This window comes from Cupressus sempervirens, chromosome 5 (genome assembly GCF_028749045.1).
Source record: "Cupressus sempervirens isolate cs-2001-9-10 chromosome 5, ASM2874904v1, whole genome shotgun sequence".
NCBI classification, from domain to species: domain Eukaryota; kingdom Viridiplantae; phylum Streptophyta; class Pinopsida; order Cupressales; family Cupressaceae; genus Cupressus; species Cupressus sempervirens.
Window position 1 is genome coordinate 813,100,016 of NC_143122.1, and position 24,932 is coordinate 813,124,947.

General features: G+C 34.8%; 1 protein-coding gene across 3 annotated transcripts in view; it reads left to right on the forward strand.

Annotated features, from left to right (window-relative positions):
• The window catches only part of LOC149558382 (transcription initiation factor TFIID subunit 1-like), a 153,395-nt gene that overhangs the window by 102,011 nt on the left and 26,452 nt on the right, over window positions 1–24,932 (forward strand). For all 3 annotated transcript variants that reach the window (XM_089832636.1, XM_089832635.1, XM_089832637.1), the window contains 6 exons: window positions 4,148–4,484; window positions 8,722–8,931; window positions 9,454–9,546; window positions 14,328–14,534; window positions 16,416–16,622; window positions 17,415–17,898. In XM_089832636.1, the coding sequence (XP_089688762.1) occupies window positions 4,148–4,484; window positions 8,722–8,931; window positions 9,454–9,546; window positions 14,328–14,534; window positions 16,416–16,622; window positions 17,415–17,898 (1,538 nt within the window). The remainder of the gene's footprint in view (window positions 1–4,147; window positions 4,485–8,721; window positions 8,932–9,453; window positions 9,547–14,327; window positions 14,535–16,415; window positions 16,623–17,414; window positions 17,899–24,932) is intronic.

Consider the following 24,932-nt stretch of genomic DNA (forward strand, 5'->3'; position numbering starts at 1 on the left):
CATAGCTTGACATTGAGTCGTGTTTAGAGTCAGTTGTCTTAATTTGAGGCATTGTTAGGAGATGTGGATGTAGATAGTATGGACACATCTAAAGATCCATTTGATGATGCTATGAGCTGCACTGGGTATGATAACCCTTGCCACTTACTAGGTGATGACTTCGAGGAGGTTTCAAATGGGTCCCACAGTCGGTGTTTATAGGGTCTTATTATTGAGGTGGGTGCTGAGACATATGAAGAGATTGATACTGTGAGAGCTTCCATTTCTTCTGAGGTGTTGGTTGAGGTGCCTAGTAGTTCTACCTTGATTGTAGATGCGTGCGAGGTCGGTAGCACACATGCAGTGAACAATCTTGTGGTGGGTAGTTTTGATTAGGTTTCCTATCACAGTGCAGTGAGTGAGATAGAGAGCTTGCATAGGAGACAAGGGTTATAGAGGCATCATGTGAGTCAACTAAAGCTGCGTGATAGTGACATTTCTTCAACTCTTGAACATTATGATACTATCCGTCAAATGCTAGCTACATCTGGTTGGGATGCTCCTATGTCAGATGAAAACAATAATATTACTCTTTCTCTAGCAGAGATTCATGTGCTTCGAGAGACTATCAGGATTTTGAAGTACAATTATTCGTAGCTAGTTGCTAACATGGATTACCTTCTGGAGTGGGGTAACATATGTTATGATAACATTGTTAGAGAAAGAGGAGGTGGTTGAGCTCAACCTGGAGCTTGAGGTGATTGTGGAGGCTCTTCATTGTACTTAGTTGGCTCTTCAAGAGTCAATCACGATTGGATGAGGCGACCGTGGAGTTGGAGCATGTATGGTCCACACCAGCCTTAGATTTAGTTTAGTTGCACATTGTGGTGGTTGGTGATGAGTTTGCTTCTATGGTTGGGGAGGACGGACGTGATGATGTGGCCAACACATGTGTCCAGGATATGAATGCAATAGGTATAGAGGAGGTGAGAGCATTAGTTGAAACGAACTCCCATGGTGATTTGCTTCCTTCTGCTAGGAGCGAATCTATTTCTTCATTTCATACAGCTGGTTTGGGCAGTTGGCACTGCCACATTTTCAGAGAGATCAGCTGTGGGTCGCAAGAGAGCAGGTTGATGCTTACACATATAATTTCTACTGCACAAAGTCCTTCATGGAGTATCTATTGGAGAGTTTAGATGTACGGGATGATTCATACATAGTGTGAGGGTACTCTCATCGGAAACAAACAAAAGAGAGAGGAAACCTTTCATGCTATTCAGAGGATGGTAGGAAAGATTGTAGAGACTTTGTCTACCATGCTTCCCCACAGGGATTTTGAGGTTGGGTTTGCTGAGAGGATTGCCCAGGATCTTGCCCCATTGGTAGTTTGGATTCAGAGATTGGAGCCATCTTCTGATTCCTAGTTTGATACTGATGAGCCCTTGATAGAGATTGGGAGTTTTTATCAGCACTACACTATGAGGAGTGCCCATCACTTTTTGTTTGACCCATAGGTAGAGCATTTGGTTTTGCATCGATGTGGGTTGGTTCTAGTTTCATACCATCCATTATGGGATGGTTTAACCCCATCTTTTGCAAATGCGATCGACTACTGCAAGTTAGACACTTGCAGTATCTACACACCCAAGACAGTTTATCAGAGGTTGGAGTTGGTGATAGTTATCAGGTACATATGGTCGTTGTCACCTCCACAGTGTACTTGGGTGTGAGTGTCAATTTCATAAGGACTCAGTTGTGGAAACAGTTGGTATTTCAGTTGGGTTGAGTTCCAAGGAGGAGTTGCCTTCATCAGTGCGCATGGTCACTTTCCAAATGATTCTGTCATTGATATCAGTTATTTGGGTGTTGATGCTACAAGAGTTGCCTTTCTTCCTAGATGGTTCCAACTTGGTTCTCTTTCCTTTAGGTATATGAATGTAAACAAAGCAACCAAATATTCAGAGATGACTTAGGTAAGGTTTAATTCCTGTAAAGGCTTCTTTAGGGGTTATGTTTTCTAGGATTGAGTGTGGGCATTTGTTTTGAATATATGCAGCAGTATTAGTGGCCTCAATCCAGAATGAGAAGTAAATTTTGATAATATAACATGGCTTTTACTGATTCAACAATGGTTCTGTTTTCCTTGTGGCACTCCCTTCTATTGAGGATTATAAGGTATAATATACTCCCTCTTAACCCCAACAAAGGTGCAGAAATCTTTGAAATTTTCAGAGGTTTATTAGCCCCCATTGTCTGATCTTGGAGTTTTTATTCTCTTTGACGTTTGATTTTTCACAAGTGCTTTGAACTCTTTAATTTTCAATAGAACTTCATTTAATTATTTGACTTTTAGAAAATAAATCCAAGTTTTCCTAGAAAAGTCACCAATAAAGATTACATAGTATGAGTATCCTCCTAGAGAGAGTGTTGGCATAGGTCCACACAAATTAGTGCGAACTAGTTCTAGATTTGATTTAGATTTGTGTTCACTTGGGGGAAAAGATCTTTTTACATTCTTTCCTAGAGCACATCCTTTACAAATGCCGATATGATTTGAATTTAAGTTAGGTGTTCCAATGGTGATTTTTTCTATATTCGGTAGTGCATTGAATCCAAGATGTCCAAGCCTTCTATGCCATATTTTATTAGGGTTTGATACTTAATGATTTAGGGCTTGCAATTGAATGTTACTCAATTTATATAGAGTTCCATCTTTAGACCCTATGGTGATGGCATTCTTAAAGTTAGATTTTTAGGCCAGTACAATACTTTATTGTCATTAAAAGTAACATGATACCCTTCATCTACAAGTCCTAAGATGGATACTAGATTCCTTTTTATGCCAGCTACAAAGAGAACATCTTTCAATTTTAGATTGATCCAAGTTCTTAGTTGTGTAGAACAAGTCCCAATTCCTTTTATTGGATAGGTGGAGTTATCTCTAATGGTAACTCCTTCAGTGAGATAATTTTCAAAAGTTTCAAACTTATCTCTAAACCCTGTTATGTGACGAGATACACCATTTGATAAGTAGGAGATAATTTCCACAGCTAGTCAAATTGTGATATGAATATCAAGATTTAACTGTGTGATTTTGAGTCAAACTCGATGACCCATGTTTCATGAGTAGTGATTCAACATGAATCCATCTCTCATGGGAATAAATGGAACACTTAGCACTCATTGGATCTAGGTGATGCTCACAGGGGTGAAGCACCGGGACTTCCCGGGAGGTCACCCATCCCAGTACTACTCCAGCCTGAGCGCGCTTAACTACAAAGTTTCCTCCATAGTTAAACCCAAAGCTTGCAACCCCATTTGCAAAACCTTCACCAAGTGTTGTGCCTTATGAACCATTCATTAGAAAGCCCCTTAAGCTCATCAATTGATAAGTAGGAGATAATTTCCACAGCTAGTCAAATTGTGATATGAATATCAAGATTTAACTGTGTGATTTTGAGTCAAACTCGATGACCCATGTTTCATGAGTAGTGATTCAACATGAATCCATCTCTCATGAGAATAAATGGCACAGTTAGCACTCATTGGACTTAGCACTTATCTGATTTATTTAGCATAAGAAGTGGTCTAAAAGTTAAAACCATGTCCAAATAATTGATATACATTATATATTAGTTGCATGAGTTTTTATAATTCTTTAATTAAATGTTGGAGATACTTACAGTACACCCAATTTCACCATTTGTGTGCATCTTGCAAATCTGAGTTAAAACTAAGTTTAATTTTGAAATTTGACATAAGTGTGCAGTAAGGGACATTACAGCATGACTATGTAGATAGTTTTGTGTTTTGGAATAGAGTATTCTATTGTATTTGTTTGCATCTCTGTTAGAATTTTTTAAAGCCTTTTGTAGAGGTAATCTTCTACAAGATCTCGCAGTAGAGATATATTTGTGTTATGCACTGCAACACAGCGTTCAGAAGTGGCTTGGTCAGTGACAACCAACTTACTTGTAAATATCAGTATTTCATGCTTTGAAGATCTGATCTGTGTTTATAACATGTGATGCCTGACCTCTGATATTTTTTGTCTGAAGTAATCAATATTTTCTTATATCTGTACTGTGATTGTTCTGAATATTGTTGTTGATTTTAGATGAAGATTGTCTGCAATGCCTTACAAGTTGATTCAAATCCAATGCAGATATTGCGAAGAAAGGCCTCTTTTACTAGGCAATGCTGGCATGGGTGCTCGATTATCTACATACTATCAGAAGCTAACATCTTCTGACCAAAATGCAGCTTTATTGCGGAATGTATCAAATTGTTCAGGCACAGTTATTCAGCTAGAGCCAACAGATAAATCTCCATTTTTGGGAGATATTAAACCAGGTTGCAGTCAGTCCTGTCTTGAAACAAATATGTACCGTGCTCCAGTATTTCCTCACAAGGTTGCATCAACAGACTTTCTCTTAGTCCGTTCAGCAAAAGGAAAAATTTCCTTGAGACGAATTGACCATCTACATGTTGTAGGGCAGCAGGTTCGTAATTATTTTCAATACTATATTTTTTTTATTTCTTGTTCAGATGCTTTATTATTTAATGTTTTACAGCTTTCACCATAAGATTGATGATTATCGGCTTTTTTTATAAACCTAAAAAATTTAAATTCATGCAAACCATTTTTTAATTGGAAAGATATAGCATTCCACTGGTTTTCAGTATTCCTTTGTTTAGTAATGCAGGTTGACTACAATAAGGAAAGAAAGAGTAAGGAAATCTGAACAGCAGTATAATTTTTTTTTTTTTTTGTGAATATCTAAGGATCTCTTTGAAGTGTTCCTGTTATTTTGAATGCATATATAAAAGGAAAATGTTGCGCTTGCAATATGAAGGTGAAGGACGGGTTCTATATGGAAGCCATGTAGATGCTTGATTTTAGATATAACTATCATGTTAATTGGACACAGTCTAATTCATTGAATGGTGCTTACATGGGGAAGGCAACATTAAAATCTTTTTCCTTTGAAAGAATTTTTTTCTATCATAGCCAATACACTTGGTAATGTAAGAATAAAATGGTTCCATCAAGAATTATTTTATGTTCATATGTTTCCTTGTCTCTAAGCTATATTGTGTGTTCATACGGAAATCTTATATGAGATGTTTTAAAAAGCATGAAATCTGGAAAGGAGGGAAGATAACCATGTAATTTAGAGATGCTTTGGGAAAATATCCCAATGAATTTGGTCATTTTATAACTTATTTTATTGAGAAGTTTACATTTATGCTGGCCAAACTTCCAGATTGAAGTTGCCTAAGATTGGGAGAGGGCCAGCATTGGCATACTCTAAGATAGAGGTGTTTAATGTGAACAGCGAAAAATTGACAAAGCTAGAAGTTCTTTTCTAGGAGGGAGGTTTTGTTTACGAAGAGTTCTCTATGTGTGGAGAATCTTATTTCTTCTGTATTTATTTTCTCTTGATTTTCCCAGGAATCTTTAGTTGGGACATTCAAATTCAGGCCATTCTCTTGAGGACATCATGAGTGTTGATGTTTCTCGGATCGCTGCAAATGTACTTGCATTGCCTGTTGAGGTATATGTTTTCCATATGCAACATCCTCTCATTTATAGTGAGCATAGGTTATTGAATAGATATGTCTATTTAATAATCAAATAATTAATTTATATAAACTTAATTATTGATATATATATATATTTCTCACATATAATAAGTTTATATCTCACATAGAATTATATCTCATATATAATTACATGTATATCTATAGAGTTATCCGATAGAAGCTACCAAACATTAACACTCCCTCTTAGCAAGGGAGGATAAACATAAGACAAATATTACACCATTCGTAATATTAAGGATATCTCAGAAGTTTTCCACCATTTAATAGAGCATGCGATATCAAGAGTATTGATCTCCAAAATATCAACATATGATATTCATGAATTTCTCAAACTAGGGTACGATATCACATTTGATATCTAGAGTCTTGATCTCCCAAAATATCGACATCCAATATTCATGAAGTACTCAAAAATAAGGTTTGATATCATATTTGATATCAAGAGTATTGGCCTCCCAGAATATTAATGATATTCACCAATTACTCAAAAGGTTTAGATATCACATTTGATATCAAAAGTATTGGCCTCCCAGAATATCAATGATATTCACCAAGTACTCTTAAGAGTAATAGCCTCCTAGAATGTTGAGATACAAGACATTCACCATTTACTCAATTTATTTTATCTCATAATACAAGTTTATTGTAAGATCGTCACCTCACAACAACTTCTCCAAATACAAGTGATAATCATTTGGAAGTCATGACTTCCTCATGATGTACACAGGGGATAGGTCCATATAAAAGTCACATGGTCACAGTCCTCTTGACCGTGACAACTTTATAGATCATTATAGAAACCATCTCAGCATGGTTTACTCCCTCTGAATCAATATGTTTGAGATCACCAAAGATTGACTGAGTTACATCCTCTCTTTCAATCTCCCTCTTCTTGCAATAACAATCTTAGAGGAAGAGATCAAGGCAAATAGATCTAGAATGTATTGATAATAAAAATAAGAGAGAGCCTACTATAATACTTTAGGATAATAATAATATTTAGCTTTTCTATGAATGATAAGGTATTAACAAATTATATCATCTCTATTCTCAAAATAATATTATTATCCTTTTCTTATTATTTAAAATAACATTCTTATTTATAATCAATATTATTATGAATTTTATTCCTTTTTATAATCCTAATAATACTATTAGGAATTTCTCTCATTATAATATTATAATAAATATTAGCATAACCTTTTGAATTGATAATCATTCAACTAAATAAAACATACGTATAGATTGATCCCCATAGATAACTTGGCAAGTCCTTCATTACTTGCGATATTTCATGTCTTTTCCTGGGGCATATTGGAATCTCATGTGATTTAGAGATATGGAATTGTGTGCGCATCTAAAATGGCAGTTCTACTTTCCTAACACATATTGGAACTTCCAATCAATAATCTTTCTAGAATATAGTTGCTAATTATGATATTGAATCTTAATTTTAAGTGCCTCCATTGGTTCTGTTGCCCAGTGTCATTGCCCTCATTAAGAGATCTCTATTTCTTTGTATAAACTGGCTTGGGCTTGTGTATCACTGGGGTTGGTGGCTGTGCTCCTAAGTTAATTGGTTCACATCATCAGTTTTCTTTATCCAGTCAACGCCATAGTCCTGACCCTTGTAACCATGGATATGACTTCCTCTCAGACTGCCCCAATATCACTATGCAGTCACTATATGACATCTTGATGTCATGAGCTTGTAAATCCAACCTACTATCATCCCAACAACAAAAAAAATGAAGCCATCAGTCACCATGTGGTGAGAGGAAAAGAATGTGCAGGTTCTCATATTGTTCCAACACAGTCAAATCCTTGTTGCACAATGCACGTGGATCTATTTGTACATACTGCAGACCACCGCCCACACATCCAGTGGGAAAGAATCAAAGCATCCTTTTTTTTTTTGAATTTTCTTGACATCCGCATCATCTCCTTTGGCTTCATGCATCTCTGGTTTACCACGTAAAGTTTCTATATCTACGTCAAATAATGGTTGAACCATTTCTTCCATCTTGCGCTGGTGGTAAAGTTTTCTACATAAGTAAATCGATAATATGGTTTCCAAATTAGTTGACATAACTCATGCTATCATAACTTCTCAATACAATTGGAAACATTATAACCATATTATAATATATGAAATATATTTCCATCTTCCTTATTGTGTGGCGTGTCTGCCTGTAATATTGGTGTGGCCACTCAACCGATATATCATAGCATCATAAGATTGAGGGTATCAATTGACATCATATTATAATTATTATATAGTCACATGTTTTGTAATATATATTGAATCTAATGACATTATAAACTCTTATATTAATTGTCCTTTCCATATTATTTGCACTTTAACATTTGCAACCTGGCTCTGATACCATGTTGATGTTTCTTGGATCACTGCAAATGTACTTGCATTGCCTGTTGAGGTATATGTTTTCCATATGCAACATCCTCTCATTTATATTGAGCATAGGTTATTGAATAGACATGTCTATTCAATAATCAAATAATTAATTTATATAAACTTAATTATTGTTATATATATATATATATATATATATATATATATTTCTCACATATAATAAGTTTATATCTCACATAGAATTATATCTCATATATAATTACATGTATATCCATAGAGTTATCCGACAGGAGCTACCAAACATTAACAATGAGACTGTTTCGGCCTTCTGTGTTTATTGCTGAAAATTCTGTCTTCTCGACTTCTGTGGACAAGATACTTAACAATACTCTCTTTGTCTTGGTTCATATAGTGGCTTGTTTCATTTCAGGCTTTCTGTTCACAGGATTGTTTTATATTGATGGCTTTGTGTTCTGATCTTTTCAAGGTTCTTTGATCTCTTAATATATATTCTCCTCTATTAAATATATTGTTCTTCGTTTTTGTTGCTATTTGCTTTTACCAGTCCGTTCTTACTATCAAAATATTCCTTAGTATGTCAATCTTATTTACCTACATTAGTCATTTGAGGATGTTACTGTGATTCTTTCCTTCTTTTATGTAGTTATTAGAAATATAATATTATTTATAATTTTATATAATCTATTCTGAACTTTTTCTAGAGGTTTATTGTTTTCCTTTGTCATGATTTCATGCAGGAGCCTCATATTGAAGTACTTCCTCCAGGATCTAAAAATGTTCAAAATTATATGGTAAATAGGCTGTTGGTGTACATATATCGCGAATTCCGGGCCACAGAGAAGCCTCGGAGTCTTCCTTTTATACGAGCAACTGAATTGGCTGCACAGTTTCCAAATTATTCAGAGTCTTTTCTTAGGAAGCGGCTAAAGCACTGTGCAGATCTTCAGGTATGGTGATATTGTTTGATACTAACTGTAACAAGATTGCAGTTGTAATGGAATTCTAGTTTTCTATTCTTTATTAATGAGGTCTTTTCAGATGGCTGTGGGTGTTAACTTTTACCTCTGTTAATCTATTCTATGAAAATCTCTACTGGCAAGTCTGAACTTTTTTGCCAATACTAAATTAATTTATAATGCCATGAGCTGTCTGTATCTGTTTTTTACATCATTTGTTTCTTCAATTGGGTGTTGACATAAGATATCAGTTTGATGGTTGAGGTATGTACGTGCCCTGAAAGTGTCCGAATAAGTTAAACTAACCTCACACAGTGGTGTATCAAATTTAGTTGAGGCTTGTGTTCAATTGTTTGAAGTTAGTGCTTCTGTTGCAACTATATGTCATCATTTCTCAAACAACACTAACTTTTTCAGTTGATGAAGTCCTTCGTTATGATAGTTTAATATTTTGAACATTTTCTTCTAGAATTGTGGAATTAATTTTAACATATTGAACATATATCTGTACAGAAGGGGGCAAGTGGTGAAATGTTATGGATCATGAAGCGAAATTTCCGTATCCCATCTGAGGAGGAACTGAGAAGGATGGCGACACCTGAGAATGTAAGATTGCAACTGTTATGTGATGACATTTACTGAACACTTAAGTTTTAATCTACTGACCATTTGTATTCTACTCCCTTAAAACTTTTGATATTCTATTGCCACGTTTTCTGTAAGAAAAATCATAAATGTTACTAAATGATTGATCATTATGGTTTCCTTGACATATTATTGTTATTTAAAGCTTCATTTAATGTAATCTGACTGGTAAACTCTAGCATGAATGGATACAAAATTCTTTCAACTTCTTGGAATCTGGAATACAAATTTTAAGGCCATTTTTTTTCAAGCCAAGGAAGTATGCATAAATGGATGCAACAAGTATGGAAACCAAAGACATGAATATGACACGAGGGAACAGCTTGTAAGGGTATTGTTGATGTTTTGTTCCCCTAAAACATGCAGATCTGAATACTTAGTATTCCACATGAAGCACCAAATCTCCTTCTCTTTCTTGAATAAGAATGCTTGTATGCTAAACAATGTAATAGATTGTGTGACAAATGAGACAACCTCAAGCTTCCTTCTTAATTGTGGACTTCCACTCAGTTTTATGATGTGATATGCTGTATATCACAAAGTGACTTCTTCAAATCGCTTCCAATCAAACAACTATGAAAATGATAATTGCTATCTATCTCTAGGCATATAAGATTATGTTGATGATGTGCTGAGTCTCTAATCAATCGTTGTTTCGTCGTGTCAACTAGTCATAGGAGGGTGCTAGCTTCTATGGGTGCAGGAGTGATTTTTACATGGTGTAATGTTCCCATTTTAGCTTACCTTAAGATGCAGTCAGGATTAGCCTTCCAATGACCTTCGTAGACTAAGTAATTGCTTGGGTCTCATTGGTCGTGTCAACGACTATATTCCTACTTCATTGCTTTGTGTTGCTCATGTCTGCTCTTTGTTATGAGCCAATGACTATTTTGGGCATGGCATCGAGGCATCCAGTTCTAGCAGGAAGCACTTGGATTTCATATTGATCCTTAATGAGATTGTGAGCTGTTAATTTGGTTTACAATCATTAATTAAGTTATAATTAATTAATTATCAAAGTTAATCTTATTATTAAGGTTTTTTTTTAAAAATCGGTAAAAGACCAAAGCCCTTGATTAATATATAGGAAATTTCAACTAATTTTGCTTCAATGAAGCAATAATTCAGATCCTTTTGCTAGACATAGTCTTTGCCTTATAGCATTTTGCCATTTACATATTTTGTGAAATTAATCCTGCAAACTTTCCGAATCCCGGATACAAGTTAGATGCTGTTCATTCCTTGCACATAGATTATCTGAGACCATAAAGTGTGAAAAGCCCTGCAAGACTGTAAATACTTGCCCAAGATCTTTGTTAGAGTTAGCTAATGACAAAATTAAAATAAATCCGCTGCCAATTTTATAAAGGAATCAAGTACCCTTGCTTATTCAGATCAGCTTCTAAAGTACATTTTTAATTAAACTGTGGAATAGTTTCAAAGTAATGTTTTCGTGCCTTATAATACTAATTTATTATAAACTCATTAGGTTATTGTCATTGTTTATTGGGATTTGAAGGAAGGGCTAAATTTACGACATGTTAGAATTAAATTATATATTTTCAATGTTCTATCTAAGCCATCATCCTTAGAACCTAATTTTACCTATTAAGGTTAGATGTCTATTTATATATGTGCTGATTGTCAAGCGGGAGTAGTCAAATCCACTTAATCTCAAAAAGGTAATCTTTTCCAAACGACCTTATAAAATCGACTACTCAACCCTTTCAGATGACATAAAGGATATAGATTCCTGTCTAGTTCCTTTATATTGGATTTATTTTATCCCGCAGATATACTGTTTTATTATTTGGTTGCCATGAATTAATTAGTGATTATTATTCTTAATTCCTCATTTGAACATTCTCCTTCTGGATTTATTATTCTCGGGATTAATGGCTTTGAGATCTTTTCCTGCTATTTTTCAATTTCTTTACTTTTAACAAATTCACCGTCCTCAGAGATGCCTGCTATTAAGTAGCATATCTGTAGTTTAAATTTATTAGAATGTTATGACTTATTAAAGCCATTCCTACTTTTTCATTTGAATCATTCCTAATTTGGGAGTTCAAATAAACTCTTTATATCTCCTTGCTATGAAAGATACGTTGAGAATGGTTTCAATGTATTAATTTGTTCTTTAAAAGCCCCTATTACAGAAACCCTTACATGCTCGATTCATTTGCTTTTACTGTTCATTTAATCTTTCCTCTGACACTGTAACAAAACTTGATTTAGAGCCAGTATGGAAGGAATTTCCATTTCAATCGATAATATCTTGTTAAGGATTCTTCTTTATACTCAATGTTGGTTACATTAAACCAACCTATTCAGACAAAACTGCAAAAAATGCTTTGCTAATTTGCTTTTAAAATTATGCAATTTGTTTCAGATTCTGAATGACAAATTTAATTCTATCTTGCTAAGATCCAAAAAATTCATGGAAAACGTGAACCACATTCTTCTTGAACATCAAAGGCCCAAACATGTAAAATGTTCTGTCTATTCATTAGGTTTTAAGTAAATACAAGCTATGTACATACTGTAGATATGCTATACCGAGTCTGGGGGCCGATAGACAAACAGGAGAAAGGGAAGGACAAAAAGGAGCCGACCACGAGATGGGACCAGGTACAAGGGAAGACAAAAGGACAAGGACAAAACAATAGGGACCACCCAGAGAGCTAAAGAGCTACGAAGCTAGACTATACAAAAAAGAAAAACACTGAAACCAAACAGAGGAGAGAGACAAAACAAAACCTCTCAACTGAAACATACCCCAAATTACCTAAGACCTTCAGCCTCAAGATACCACTCGACACCTCTCCAATCCTCACAAATACAGGTGTTTAAAATGGCCAGAAGGAACATCAAGGTCCTTGTAATCTCTTCCCACCTTTCAAAAAACCTCAAATGATTCTTATTTCCAGAATGGTATATACCTGGACCGGATAATTGAGAGTGCCATGTTCAATCCTTTTTGGAATGCAGAGGTTATTGTCAATATTCCCAAGGACCAAGTCCAACTCCTTCACAATAGATTTTTTGAACACTTTCCTATAGAAATCCCGGATGGCCACTTTATCCTCGTCAACATGCATTATTGTGGCCACAAACATCACCACAATATCCGTATTGTGCTTCTGTCTATCCATTACAGCAGAAAATTCTAAAAATAACCACCCTATAGATAGCCCTAAAAACCAAATAATTTTTTGTTTTCACCATTTTACTGATCCTTAACTCACTAACCTCTCCCCAGAATGACATCTCATGCTTCCCAGACCACATACAAATAGGGGTATCCATGACACCTAAAACCTAGACCAGACCAAGAGCCAAAGACAGAATAATAAAAGTGTAAACTCAAATGCCAACTATAATATAAATCTTTGACCTGAAATTAGGTTTGCATAGACAATTGCCTAATGATGATAGAACATTTGATAAGAAAGGATTACATATCCCAATGCTTATTAATAATTAGTTTTGCATTCATAAAGTTACCTGATTAAAGAGGCCAAGTTTTCATTACTACTTCGGTGTGATTTGTATCGGAATACATGTTTTGCTTTGTTGTGAAATTCTCGGTATTGATTATTTGTCCAATTTTTTAGGATTTTGTTTTGTGATAATGGATTCGCCTGGAGATATGGAGGTGGGATCAATTAATAATAATTATTTCCTCATTTTTTTAAACTCATTAATGTGTTATGTGGATCGTTGTAAAAAAAATCCCCCTTGCCATCCCCAAACTTGGTAAAAAATTGCAGTTCTGGAAACTCAACCCCCCCCCCGTCCCCTGCCGACCCCATTTTGGAAACTTGTGATAACATTGATTTTTCTTAATACCCACTGAGGCTAGGTTGTCTTTAGAAAATGTTTATTAATATTCCAATATTTTTTGTATTGACTTTGCGTAACTTATGACAGTTTTTCCAAGTTTTCAGCATGCCAATTCTAGCAATTTGGAAAATTCCTTATAAATTGTATTGGTTTACAACTGATCCATTAGAAAGTCAGCCACTTCCTCTTCCTTGTAAGTTCTATGCCAAGTTAAAATGACTGGGTAACTTTTTTCCTGCTAGAGCTGGGGGCATATACTATGTAGTGAGAGCCTTGCGTAGAGATATTATGTTGACTGTAATTCCTAGTGCAATTTGATTTTATACCTGTGAATTTGATCTGAATAAAGATGTCGAAGGCATAGTTTGCAGACTCGGACTCAGAGAGTACTCAGCAAGCCCAAAATTTTCAACTCGAAAAAAACTTGAGGAAAACTCGGCAAATTTAAAATCTCTTATAGAAACATTTTTTTTTTTGTAGGATACAATTACAAAATGTATTAAATTAGTAACTGACATTTCAATAGAGAAAATATGTAGTTTTATTGCACTAAAATGATGTGAAAAATGCATTGAATCCAATGTTTTTTGTGCATCAACATTTTTACCTACATTTTTTTACATCTCTAAATACGTGAGAGTTAAGAGTACTTGCCCAGCAAAAAAACTTGGGAGTACTCGGCAACTCTGAGAGTTTGCAGACTATGGTCAAAGGAGTTAAATAAAGGAGGTTCTCTTTTATTCTTTCTGCATGATAATTAAGATATAGAAACTTTCTATATTTTTGTTTGTGTAAAATAAAGTTAAATAAATATTTGTATAGTCTTAAGTTTTTTAATTTTGATTTTTCAACTGTTCATTTGTAAACAATTTTTTGTCAAACATTAACTGTTTTAGGTATGTGCTTATGAGAGCATGCAAGCTGGTTTGCATCATCTTAAGCGCCTTGGAATCAACAAACTCACAATGGCATCGGGTCTTGCATCGGCTATGAATCAACTTCCAGATGAAGCTATTGCACTTGCTGCTGCATCACATATTGAGAGGGAGCTTCAGATAACATCATGGAACTTGAGTTATAATTTTGTTGCCTCCACTCTGCAGGTAACATGACACTGAGTAATTTGAAATTATAACTTCAACTCATTGTAGTTTTTTTTTTTTTTTTTTTTCAAAAATCACCTTAGTTGTAGGCTGAAATACATTTGTTATATTTAGATTCTTTCAGATTATAAGTTTTGATCATTAATTTCCAAATGCATGCTCTAATTAGACTAGCACGTTTTTCCAAGTTTATGGTAGTACATATTGTTGATATGATATATACTCAATGGTTTCTTGATTAAACGCCTGGATTAGATGGGCTGGTATATCAGACTCTATGACAAAATCTGTTGCTGACTTGTGTCATAGATAAATAGCTTAGTAGAAAAGAGCTGTCTTATTGTTATATGATTTTGTAGAAAAGTAAAATCTTTGTTGTTTGCGCTGTTACTCTATTCAAATATGGATGCATTATAAGCAGGCACAAAATATTTGGTAGACAGTTTCAAATATTGGAGGACAGAGAATCACCATCTATCTATCTTGATTCGTAATAAATAGTATTAGAATTGAACCATATGCTTTCAAATCAGGTTCTTTTTGATTAACTGTGGAAAATAGAGGAAGAAATTATATCCAATTACCAAGATGGATTAATGGAAATTGAGTGACATAGGCATCTCCCTTGTGAGGAAAAAAGGAAGATTACAAGATATGCCTAGAAACAAGTAAAGCCAGAAAGAAAGTGAACTCTTTACTCAAGGGTTAGAGTGAGCAGTACGTGGACTTAGAATTGAAGTTGACTCTGCAAGTGCCATACCAATACTTTGTTTTAGATGATTATCTTAAATAGATGTTCAGAAAAATGTTAGCTGAAGAGTTTATTAGGCAAGAGCATTGAAATAATGCAAGTTAATGATATCCAATTCAATTGAAGAAAGATCATTAGATTTGCCTAGAAACAAGTAAAGACAGAAAGAAATTGAACAAAGATTATTAGATTTGCCTAGGAACAAGTAAAGACTTAGAATTGAAGTTGACTCTGCATGTGCCATAGCAATGATTTGTTCTAGATGTTTATCTTAAATAAATGTTTAGAAAGATGTTAGCCGAGGAGTTTACTAGGCAAGAGCATTGAAGTAATGCAAGTTAATTAATGATAGACCAGTTTGTAAGTACAACGATGCATTCTCATTCCTTTGGCTATGATATTTAATTTTTTTCTGCTCGCTGTATGTTTAGTAGGAAACTTGTGCATCCTGTATCGTGCCTTTTTAGTTACATATTCCTGCTTACCAGTCTAATTTTTTCAACCTGTATGTGATGTTCTCTTTTTTCTGTGATTCATAGAATTTTTTATGCTACACCATTATTCATTTAATATGTTTTCCATAGGACCACCACCTCTGCCAGGGATGCCATCATTTGCTTGTTCTATACCACATGCCATACATACTGATGGCAATCTTTAACTTTGTGAAAACTAGTTTGCCTTTTATGGGACACTTGCAGAAATGTTAAATCACAGATTATGTCTTGAGATTTCAGTTCACTTCATTTTTATATTGATGACACACCCCCACCAACACTTTGCCGCCATTTTCTCTTTGTCCCCAAATTTATGTCCTTCGTCCGACATCCCTAAAACCCGTTTTCATGTTATTGTGTCTCTCCACTAGGAAACTCTATCTAGGCTTATCTTGATTTTCTCTTCTGTGAGTTCAGTTCTCTAAAAAAGTCTGCTATCCTAGAACTTGAATATCACCTCCTATGGACTGTGGAGAATGGATGGAAATGGTTGTAAGATGTTTTTTTTTTTCCATTTTGTTTTGAATGGATTTATCATCTGTGTACTATTTGTCATTGAATGGACATCAAGATAAGAGTCAATTGAAATGATGCTTATATTCCTCGATTAAATCACTATTTTTCATATTTCAGGGCCGTGAATGTATTGAACGTTTAGAGATTACAGGAAGTGGAGATCCCTCAGGCCGGGGTCTTGGCTTCAGCTATATCCGTGTTGCCCCGAAGCCACCAATATCAAGTGCTTTGGTTAAGAAAAAGGCAGCTGCTGCACGTGGTGGTTCTGCTGTTACTGGTACTGATGCTGATCTTAGAAGACTTAGCATGGATGCAGCTCGTGAGGTAATGTATATTTTAATTAGTTTGTCAATTTTGTTTGGAAATTTGTTTAATGAAACAAAACCTAAGATGTACTTGAGGTCAGTGAAATACTATAGAGTATGCAAATCACATGCTTTGATGGCTTCATATTTGCTCTCAAAGTATATTTTACAAGATGAGGTTGGCTAATCATAATTGAGTGGGATTGTTATTAAGATGTCATTTGTTTTGAAAATATGTGGATCATAGATGGACATTTGATTCTTGGGAGTACAGGTGATTTTGCATCAACTGCATCAACATTTTTATGGGTTATTTTTGTGATTTTAAATTACTTTTGGCATATTAGAAAGTTATCAAGTAGAAGCTTAAGTCATTGGGAGAAAAGACAAAGATTAATGTAAGGATGCGTTGGGTTCTTCTGACGACAATTTATATCCTGTTTGGTTTCTCTTCAGTAATGACCACAACTGCATATATGATGCAAAGCTAATAGTTCACCCTAAAAATTATTTTGATTGTAAGCAAAAAAAATAATATTTTGATAAACGGTAAGTGTTTTCAATCCTAGTGCATCATTCTGTTTGGTGTCTTCTATAAGTAAGTTTTAGTGTTATAGTAATTCTCTCAGATCTTTTAGTTCAGTCTCTGTTTGTATATATTAGTATCTGATGTTATCTGCTAGCAATTCCTTGAAATTGTGTTCTTTTCTTTAGGGTTCTTTCGTATCTTATTAATTTTCCAATGTTGTACTTGCAACTTTGTTAATTATGGATTTTCTGTACTTATGGAGTGGATACCTAAAAACTGCAGGTGCTACTAAAGTTTAATGTTGACGAGGATCAGATTGAGAAGATGACTAGGTGGCATCGCATTGCTCTGGTTAGAAAACTTTCAAGTGAGCAGGCTGCTTCAGGGGTGAAAGTCGATGCAACAACGTTGAACAAGTTTGCACGGGGACAGCGCATGTCATTTCTTCAGCTGCAACAGCAAGCACGTGAAAAGTGTCAAGAAATTTGGGATCGCCAATTTCAGAGTCTTTCAGCCGCTGAGAATGAGGATGTTGAAAGTGATGTTGATGCAAATAGTGATTTAGACTCCTTTGCTGGAGATTTGGAGAATTTATTGGATGCAGAAGAAGGTGAGGATGGGGAAGTTGGTGACTCTACAGCTAAAAAAGACAAAAGAGAGATTGCCAGAGGATATGGCGTAAGGAGAACCTCTCTGGTACAAGAAGAAGAAGAAATTGAAGATGAAGAAGCCGAAGCAGCAGAGCTATGTCGTATGCTCATGGATGGTGCGTTTGTATTCCGGTAGTTTAGTTCTGTAATAGTATAGCATGAAATCATTATTTATTATTATTTTATTCCTTGAATACTTAGTGTAAAAGCTTGACTGGAAATAAATGAAATATCTATGCTTGATGAAGATTGGCTAGGTTATAATTGTTTTGTGGTTGTCAAACACAAGTGTGGGTCACAATTTTGATGGATACCCAAGTGAAGAACTCAAGTAAGAATCTAAAAGAGCTGATAAATTCTCAATTATTTCAGAACTGTACATAACATGTTGAGAAAGAGAGGAAAGGTGACTAAACCAAACAATTAGTATCAATTCTGATTGTCCAAGGCAAATAAGTTTTGGTATTTTTTACATGGTTGGATGACTCATTCATCTATCATTGCAAACTTTCACTGGTCTTCATGTGGTTCATGTTCAATTTAAATGCAGAATCTAATGTTATATGAAGAGGAGTAACAACTGCAAAACGTCATTAGTATCAATGCCTAGTATCCAAGGCAAATAAAATTTAATACTGCTTCTATACTTGGGCATGACTGGTAAGATTTTATGCTTGCTGCATCAATGCGATGTGACCCATTCACCGAGTCAGGGCCGAGTATTTAACAATTCTTTGACAGAGACACTTATTGAGGTTTGTCGGGTGTGGACTTGCCTGGCATCAGAACGCACAAAGCCTCCCTGTGATTTTCAGTTTTTCAGTTCATTTTTGACATTTCATACTCTTGATTTTGCCAACGTAAGATATCTTTGGCATCCATGTGACACATACACTGAGAGAAGGGATTGGAAGAGTGGAGGTTTGGTTGGAATCCAGCCCTTGTTGCTCCCAAATTGAGGTTTTGATCCCCTTGTTTTGGGATTCTATGGAACTATGTCAATTATTGATTTGATGGTTGTATGGCGTATGTAATATTTAAACTATGTCAACTAGATGATCGTGATTCAGTATAGAACTTATGTGTTCTCTAAAGGATTCATTTTAATATTTTTAAATCAGGTATCTCTTTTTTTTTGGCAGAGTTCCAGATTTGAGTCAAAATATTGGTTTACCAAGCCCAAGGTGAATCATAATACTTTAACTATGGTTTTGGTATCTCTACATGGTCTAACGACTCAATTACCTATTACACAACTGATAATTGATCACCTGTGGTTCAACCCACTTTTTAGGATTACTTTTTCATTTGTTTGTTGGGAACTATGTATTCAATGTACTCCAGCTTTCATTGAAAATAACAGAAATGTCCTTTCCATCCTTGAACCTAAAAGATCTATTTCTTCCCCTTTGTAAAGAGGACCGTGGCCTCTTCTTTCTAAATATCTTGCCCTAGTGAAGTCTCTTATAGATATGCAGCGATGAAAGAATTTTTAGGAATTCCCATGGATGATCTTGTCAAAGTTTCGAAATGGCATGATGGAGGAACTGTTGCTTAATGAAATTTCTCAATGTTTACGACTTGTAATGGATGGTCTTGTCAAAATTTCGAAATGGCATGACAGAGGAACTGTTCAATGAAATTTCTCATTCAAAATGACTAATGATTTTTTTCCAGAAGATGAAATTGTCAAAAGATATTTTGTCCCTGGGAATCTGTTGATAAGCATTTGATGTTATGGGGGCAACCTAACTATCACGAATGACTTGGATTGACTTTAACATGTTGTAAGGTTGATCTCATGTAATGCTAAGGGTCTTCAGTCAGAGAACCCGCACACAAAACTTAAGAGAAAACTGTCTACTAGAAGAGTAGATTGTGGATTACTTCAGGTGACTAAAGTGGTCATTTGAATTTTGAGAAAATGTTAACCTCTGGAATGACGGTCTGTTTGCTAAGGAGTCATACACAATTACAAACTCAGAATTCAGTCATCATCAGTATAATTTGTCAGAAATTTCTAGCCTAACTCTCTTTTGCTTTAGCAATTGGTGAATGCAAAATAATAATTCTAATGCCTCCTTTTGGGATCACCTTGTACTTTGCTTTTCCTAAATCCACGAATCAAAGTGAAACAAATAACAAGACATAGAGATACAATGCATTTTCTTAAAAAATAAAATGAGATAGACCTGTTTCAGAAACCCACAAGTAGTCTAGGTAATAGTGTAGATATAATTCATGCAATACATACAATTCTAGGGTTAGGAAATATACATGACTCCGCACAACAAATCTTAATGACTATAATGGAGCTCAACCATAACAAGATTTGTATTGGAAGACATGATGAGGTCTCCCAAGTGTCCTCTACCCTAGGCCCGATAGCATGACCTTATCATCTATGGCTTCATGTGGTCCTTAATTATTATGATGAGATGCCATACCTAGTGAGGGATTTACACCATTCTCTTCGCTCATGTTAACCTTTGGTATCTTATTATTCACTCTCTTCAACAAGTGATCAATGTGGCTTACATTATAGGCTTATGTTCTGACCAAGTCCCCAAGTGCCTAATATGTTTGGATTATCAGGAGCAGGAAATTGTTTTGGCATAAATGAATTAATCACCTAATACCATTTGTGTATTTAAAAAGAGTGAAGCACATCTGAAATGCTCTAACATGAGAACCTGGTTCTGATAGCAAAACGTGGGAAAATTTGTATACTTTGGGTGCTAAGATCAATGCCACTGTTACAATATAAATAATTGCAAGAAAACCTATGGAAATTTAGATTCAACAAGTTCAAAAAATGTCTTTAAAACCAAACTTGGCTTCGTAAAAGGGAAAAAACATTTGGGCATCCTTGTTGCTGCATAGGAAATCATTCATGCAATATCAACAAAATAGATAACATTTCCTCTTGCCAATTGAAAATTGTAATTGGGTATTTATATTAATTAAATCTACTGGACCAGTTTGACATTCATCACGTCTGTGTAATTGATCAATGATTTCCTCACTACCACATCATTTTCTATGTCAAAGGTTCTCTGTTCTCTGTTCAAAGCTACCTGAAGCCTTAGGCAAAGGGATGCATTGTATCTGTATCTATTCAGCATTATAGCAGATGGATTTAACCTTTTATGCAAAAATCGAAATGGAGAGTCAAATCCATTGAATTTCTATGGTCGCATGCATAGAAGTATTTATAATATTTACTTTGCGGATAGCACCTTGCTACTATCCCACAAGAACTTAATGGTAGTGAAGGAATGAAAATTGCTTCTTGATTTGTGAATCTTTAGCTTAGTAGTTCAATCCAAAGAACTAACATAATCTTCTGTTTTGAGCATTTCTTGAAAGAAAACATGCAATTGACATTATTACCTTCAGAGAAAGCGCAACTTGTAATGTCTTTAGTTTTGGTTAACATCTTTGAATGCTACAACTATCTTGGAGAGCACCAACCTTTTTAGAGTGGATTTCAGGCAATGACATTGTTTTCAGAGGACCAAGATTTGTCTGTTTATGCTTTCCTATTGAAGTTTCAACATTTCGTGTGCATTCTAACTTTCTTATAAAGATATTATATATCTGGAAAGTTAATTTTATTAAAATTGATCTATAGTGAGATTCACAGCATCTTGGCATCTTTAGAATTTACCTTTGGGCTATTTTTATATTCTCTCCAACTTCTGCTTGATGTATGAGAAACTAATTAGTAATTAATAATTAAACAATAAATTGCTGAAAAAGCAAAATTGAAACACAACATATTTTATTTTTTTAAGAGGGGAGTTCTAAGTTACTAGAGTGGCAGAAAACTAAAAGAAATAAGATGAAGTCACTTCGTGGAGAAATAAATATTATAATTTAATAAGTGATTTTAAATCATAATGTCTAGAATGTTCTAGGAAGGATATTATTATAGAGGTTGAAGAGGCTTATTCGATTCATTCTTGGCTGTGCATTTTGATGAAACCCTTTTAAGAGATTTACCTATTGTTTAGCTTCTCTATCACTGGGACAAAAACAGTAAGGGACACTGTTGGCAGTGAGAGATCTGCCCTAGCTATTTCTAGGTGAAATCACTCAGTTTTCATGCATGTACTAAAGATTTTCAGGTTATGGATTTGTGCTGAAGTTATTATCACGGGTTTGGGTATTTGCTTTCACTAGAACAGTTCTGGATAATTTGTGCAATTTGCAAGCAAATACAAATTACAATGAATTTATGGTGTTTGCAAAAGAGAAAAAAGAAAAGATTTTTTGTGCAGTGGTTGTTGAAGAAAAATAATTATATTAAATATTTAGTTTGGCGAGTGGTTTTCAGCCATACCATTCCTATATTTTATTTGAAGGCCGTAGCCTGCAGAAACATTGCTTGACTCATTAAGAAGGCAGTAAATCTTTAAGAAGTTTTGACACTGCTTTATTTGTGGGACTCGTGAGGTTAGTGCAAGAGACTAAGGCTGAATTGATGCTTTGGGGAATGCATTTAAATCTCCTTGTAATAGATTACAGCTAGTAGAAATGTTCCAAATCAGTGTAGCCTTCTAAGGTTGAAACTCTGGTAGTGAAGGAGCTGCCATACATAGTCAAGAAATCAAAGCTTTGTGAAAGTTCAAAGGTAGTTGAAAATCCAACATAAGGAGACCCAAAGTATAGAGAATTATCCAAGGAGGTCATGAAAGCTCTCAAAGACTATTCAATCTAAAAACCAGAGTATTTGGAGGAACAATTTTCATCATCTTCCTCACTGAGGATTTCTGTCCTTCTATGAAGCCCCTTTTCCTCAGGTTGTCTGCAGACTGCCTATCCTTTTTCCCTAGCAGTTCTTTTAGTTGTCGACCATATGCTCTGATGGTATCATTCTTTCCTAGCCTCATACTATAGATCTCTGCTACAATTTATTTGTCGTCTTGAAGTTGTTGGAATTCTCTTTGAAATACTTTTTTCAAGTCATCCTTGTCCTGCATTTTGTCACCACAAAATGTAGGAAACAATACAGAATTTTTCAACTTAGTTTCGTTTTTCTGTAAAGTCAATTCATTTTAATTTGATAACCTTGATCAATCAACCCCGATTGATATAATGAATCCTTTTACTAAAGGCTTTTGTCAAGTCTTTTTAGTTTTTCTGTTTGTTGAGCCTATGCTTCATTTTTGAAGCCTTCAATGTCCTTTTTCTTGTTTGAGTGTGTGTTTGTTAGTTTTTAGTCCTTTGGTTTTGCTCAAATCATTTCCTTCGGTTTTCTCTTTGATTTAGTCTATAATAGAGCTCTATTAGACTTAGCAGTCAAAAGATATGATCATTTTAGTGCCCACAAGGTGGACTCTCCAGACGCAATCATATATTTTAAAACATCATGTTATCTTTTGTAATGTCTCCATTGGTTGCCAGCATTAGAATTTCAGGGATTAGCCTAATATTGGATCCTCGTAGGCTAATGAGGATGGTTAGAGGGTCTTTTGAGGATTGATTCATCACCAACATTCAGCGATTTATGGATTTGGCCTTCGTTCAATGTCATTTGGACTCCATTTTCCATACTTACTATGTATAGTAAGTCAAGGGTAATAGAGATGGACCCTTTCTATTTTTAGAAAGTGTATATGGTCACATGGGGAGTTATACGGAGAGATTCCTATTTCAGACGACATGGTAATCAAACAAGTATTTTAAGAGATATTAAAGTTCAAGTGACTTAAGTGATTTATTTAAATATTTTAGTGTTATAAAGTTATAAAGTACTTAAGTGACTAAAAGATTAAATAGTCTTTTATCCTACATTGCTAAGTTGTTCGTATCTCTCCTCATTCCGAGGTTATAAAAGAAAGCATTTGCATTGGGATTGGGACCATGAAAATATATTAACATATTGTTTCGAAAGCGGTTGCTTAAATGTGACTGATTGCTTTAAGGACGCAAACCCTTAATAGCAAGTGGAAGAGTTGGACGTAGCCCTAGCTAGTTCTAGGAGATTCATCTTGGGAAGAAATTGCAGAAAAATCTATCACGTACATCTAGACAGTGATTGCAACAAGTACAACTTAGAGAAGTTAATTTGACATTGTGAGTTTAGTTGGGTAGTTGGAGCATTTGGAAACATACACGTGGGTACTTTGATATACACCACGGAAGCATCTGCTGAAGATGGGAGTGGCAACAACTTGTGCTGTGTCAGGTTAGAGCCTGTGACCTCAGACAGTGCAATAGTGGCATCAGAAAGACATGACTCCGTGTTATAAGAAGATGTGTAGAGTGCAGGCCACCACTTGCGCCAGATTTGTAGCTGTTGGGCCGAGTGTATTACTGTGGGCAGCGTTTGGTAGAATATAGAATGGTGTCTGGACATGGATGTGGCACAAACATAGCAGCATAACCAGACCTCCTTTACAACATCCACCAATGTTGAAAATGGGTCCGTATTATCCTAACTAAACCGCATGTGCAGTTGTTGTGTGTTTAACTTAATCTTCACATAAATTGAGAGTCCAGTCAATGGTGTTTTAAACAACAGATGTTAATTTGCTATTACTGTCATGAATTGATATTTCACATTGTTGTTATTATATCAGTATTAATGTACAATCTGGAAGGCACTATTTCATTAATAATATAACTAGTCCATGGCATTTGTGTTGAGAATTAGTAAAGTGATGCTTTATTAGTACTTGCTTAAGACTCCTTGATTGCACACCAATTGTGTGACGAAATTTTGTGAGTCCAAGTTTGACTTTCTTTGATTAGAATAAGCAGGGATTCTTATATATTTTAAATACTTTTTGAAAAATATAACATAAGACCACTTTATTTTATGTTTTGAAGTTACTTTATCACTTATAAGTGACTATAGTGCACTTTATGTTATATTCTCATGTTGAGCTGTTTTTTTAAATTTTTCACTTAAGTGACTCTATTAACTATATAGTTTCATTTAATTTTTGAGTTACTTTATATTTTAATTTAAAACATCTAAGTAAATATTACTTTTTGAATGATATTTGCACATATTTATTAAACTATATAGTGTAAATATTCTTTTTGACCCAATTAAGTGATATTGACATGTGCTTAATTCATCACTTAAGTTGTGCTTTACATGTCTTCAACCCAATTACATGTAAATATGCATTTGCAC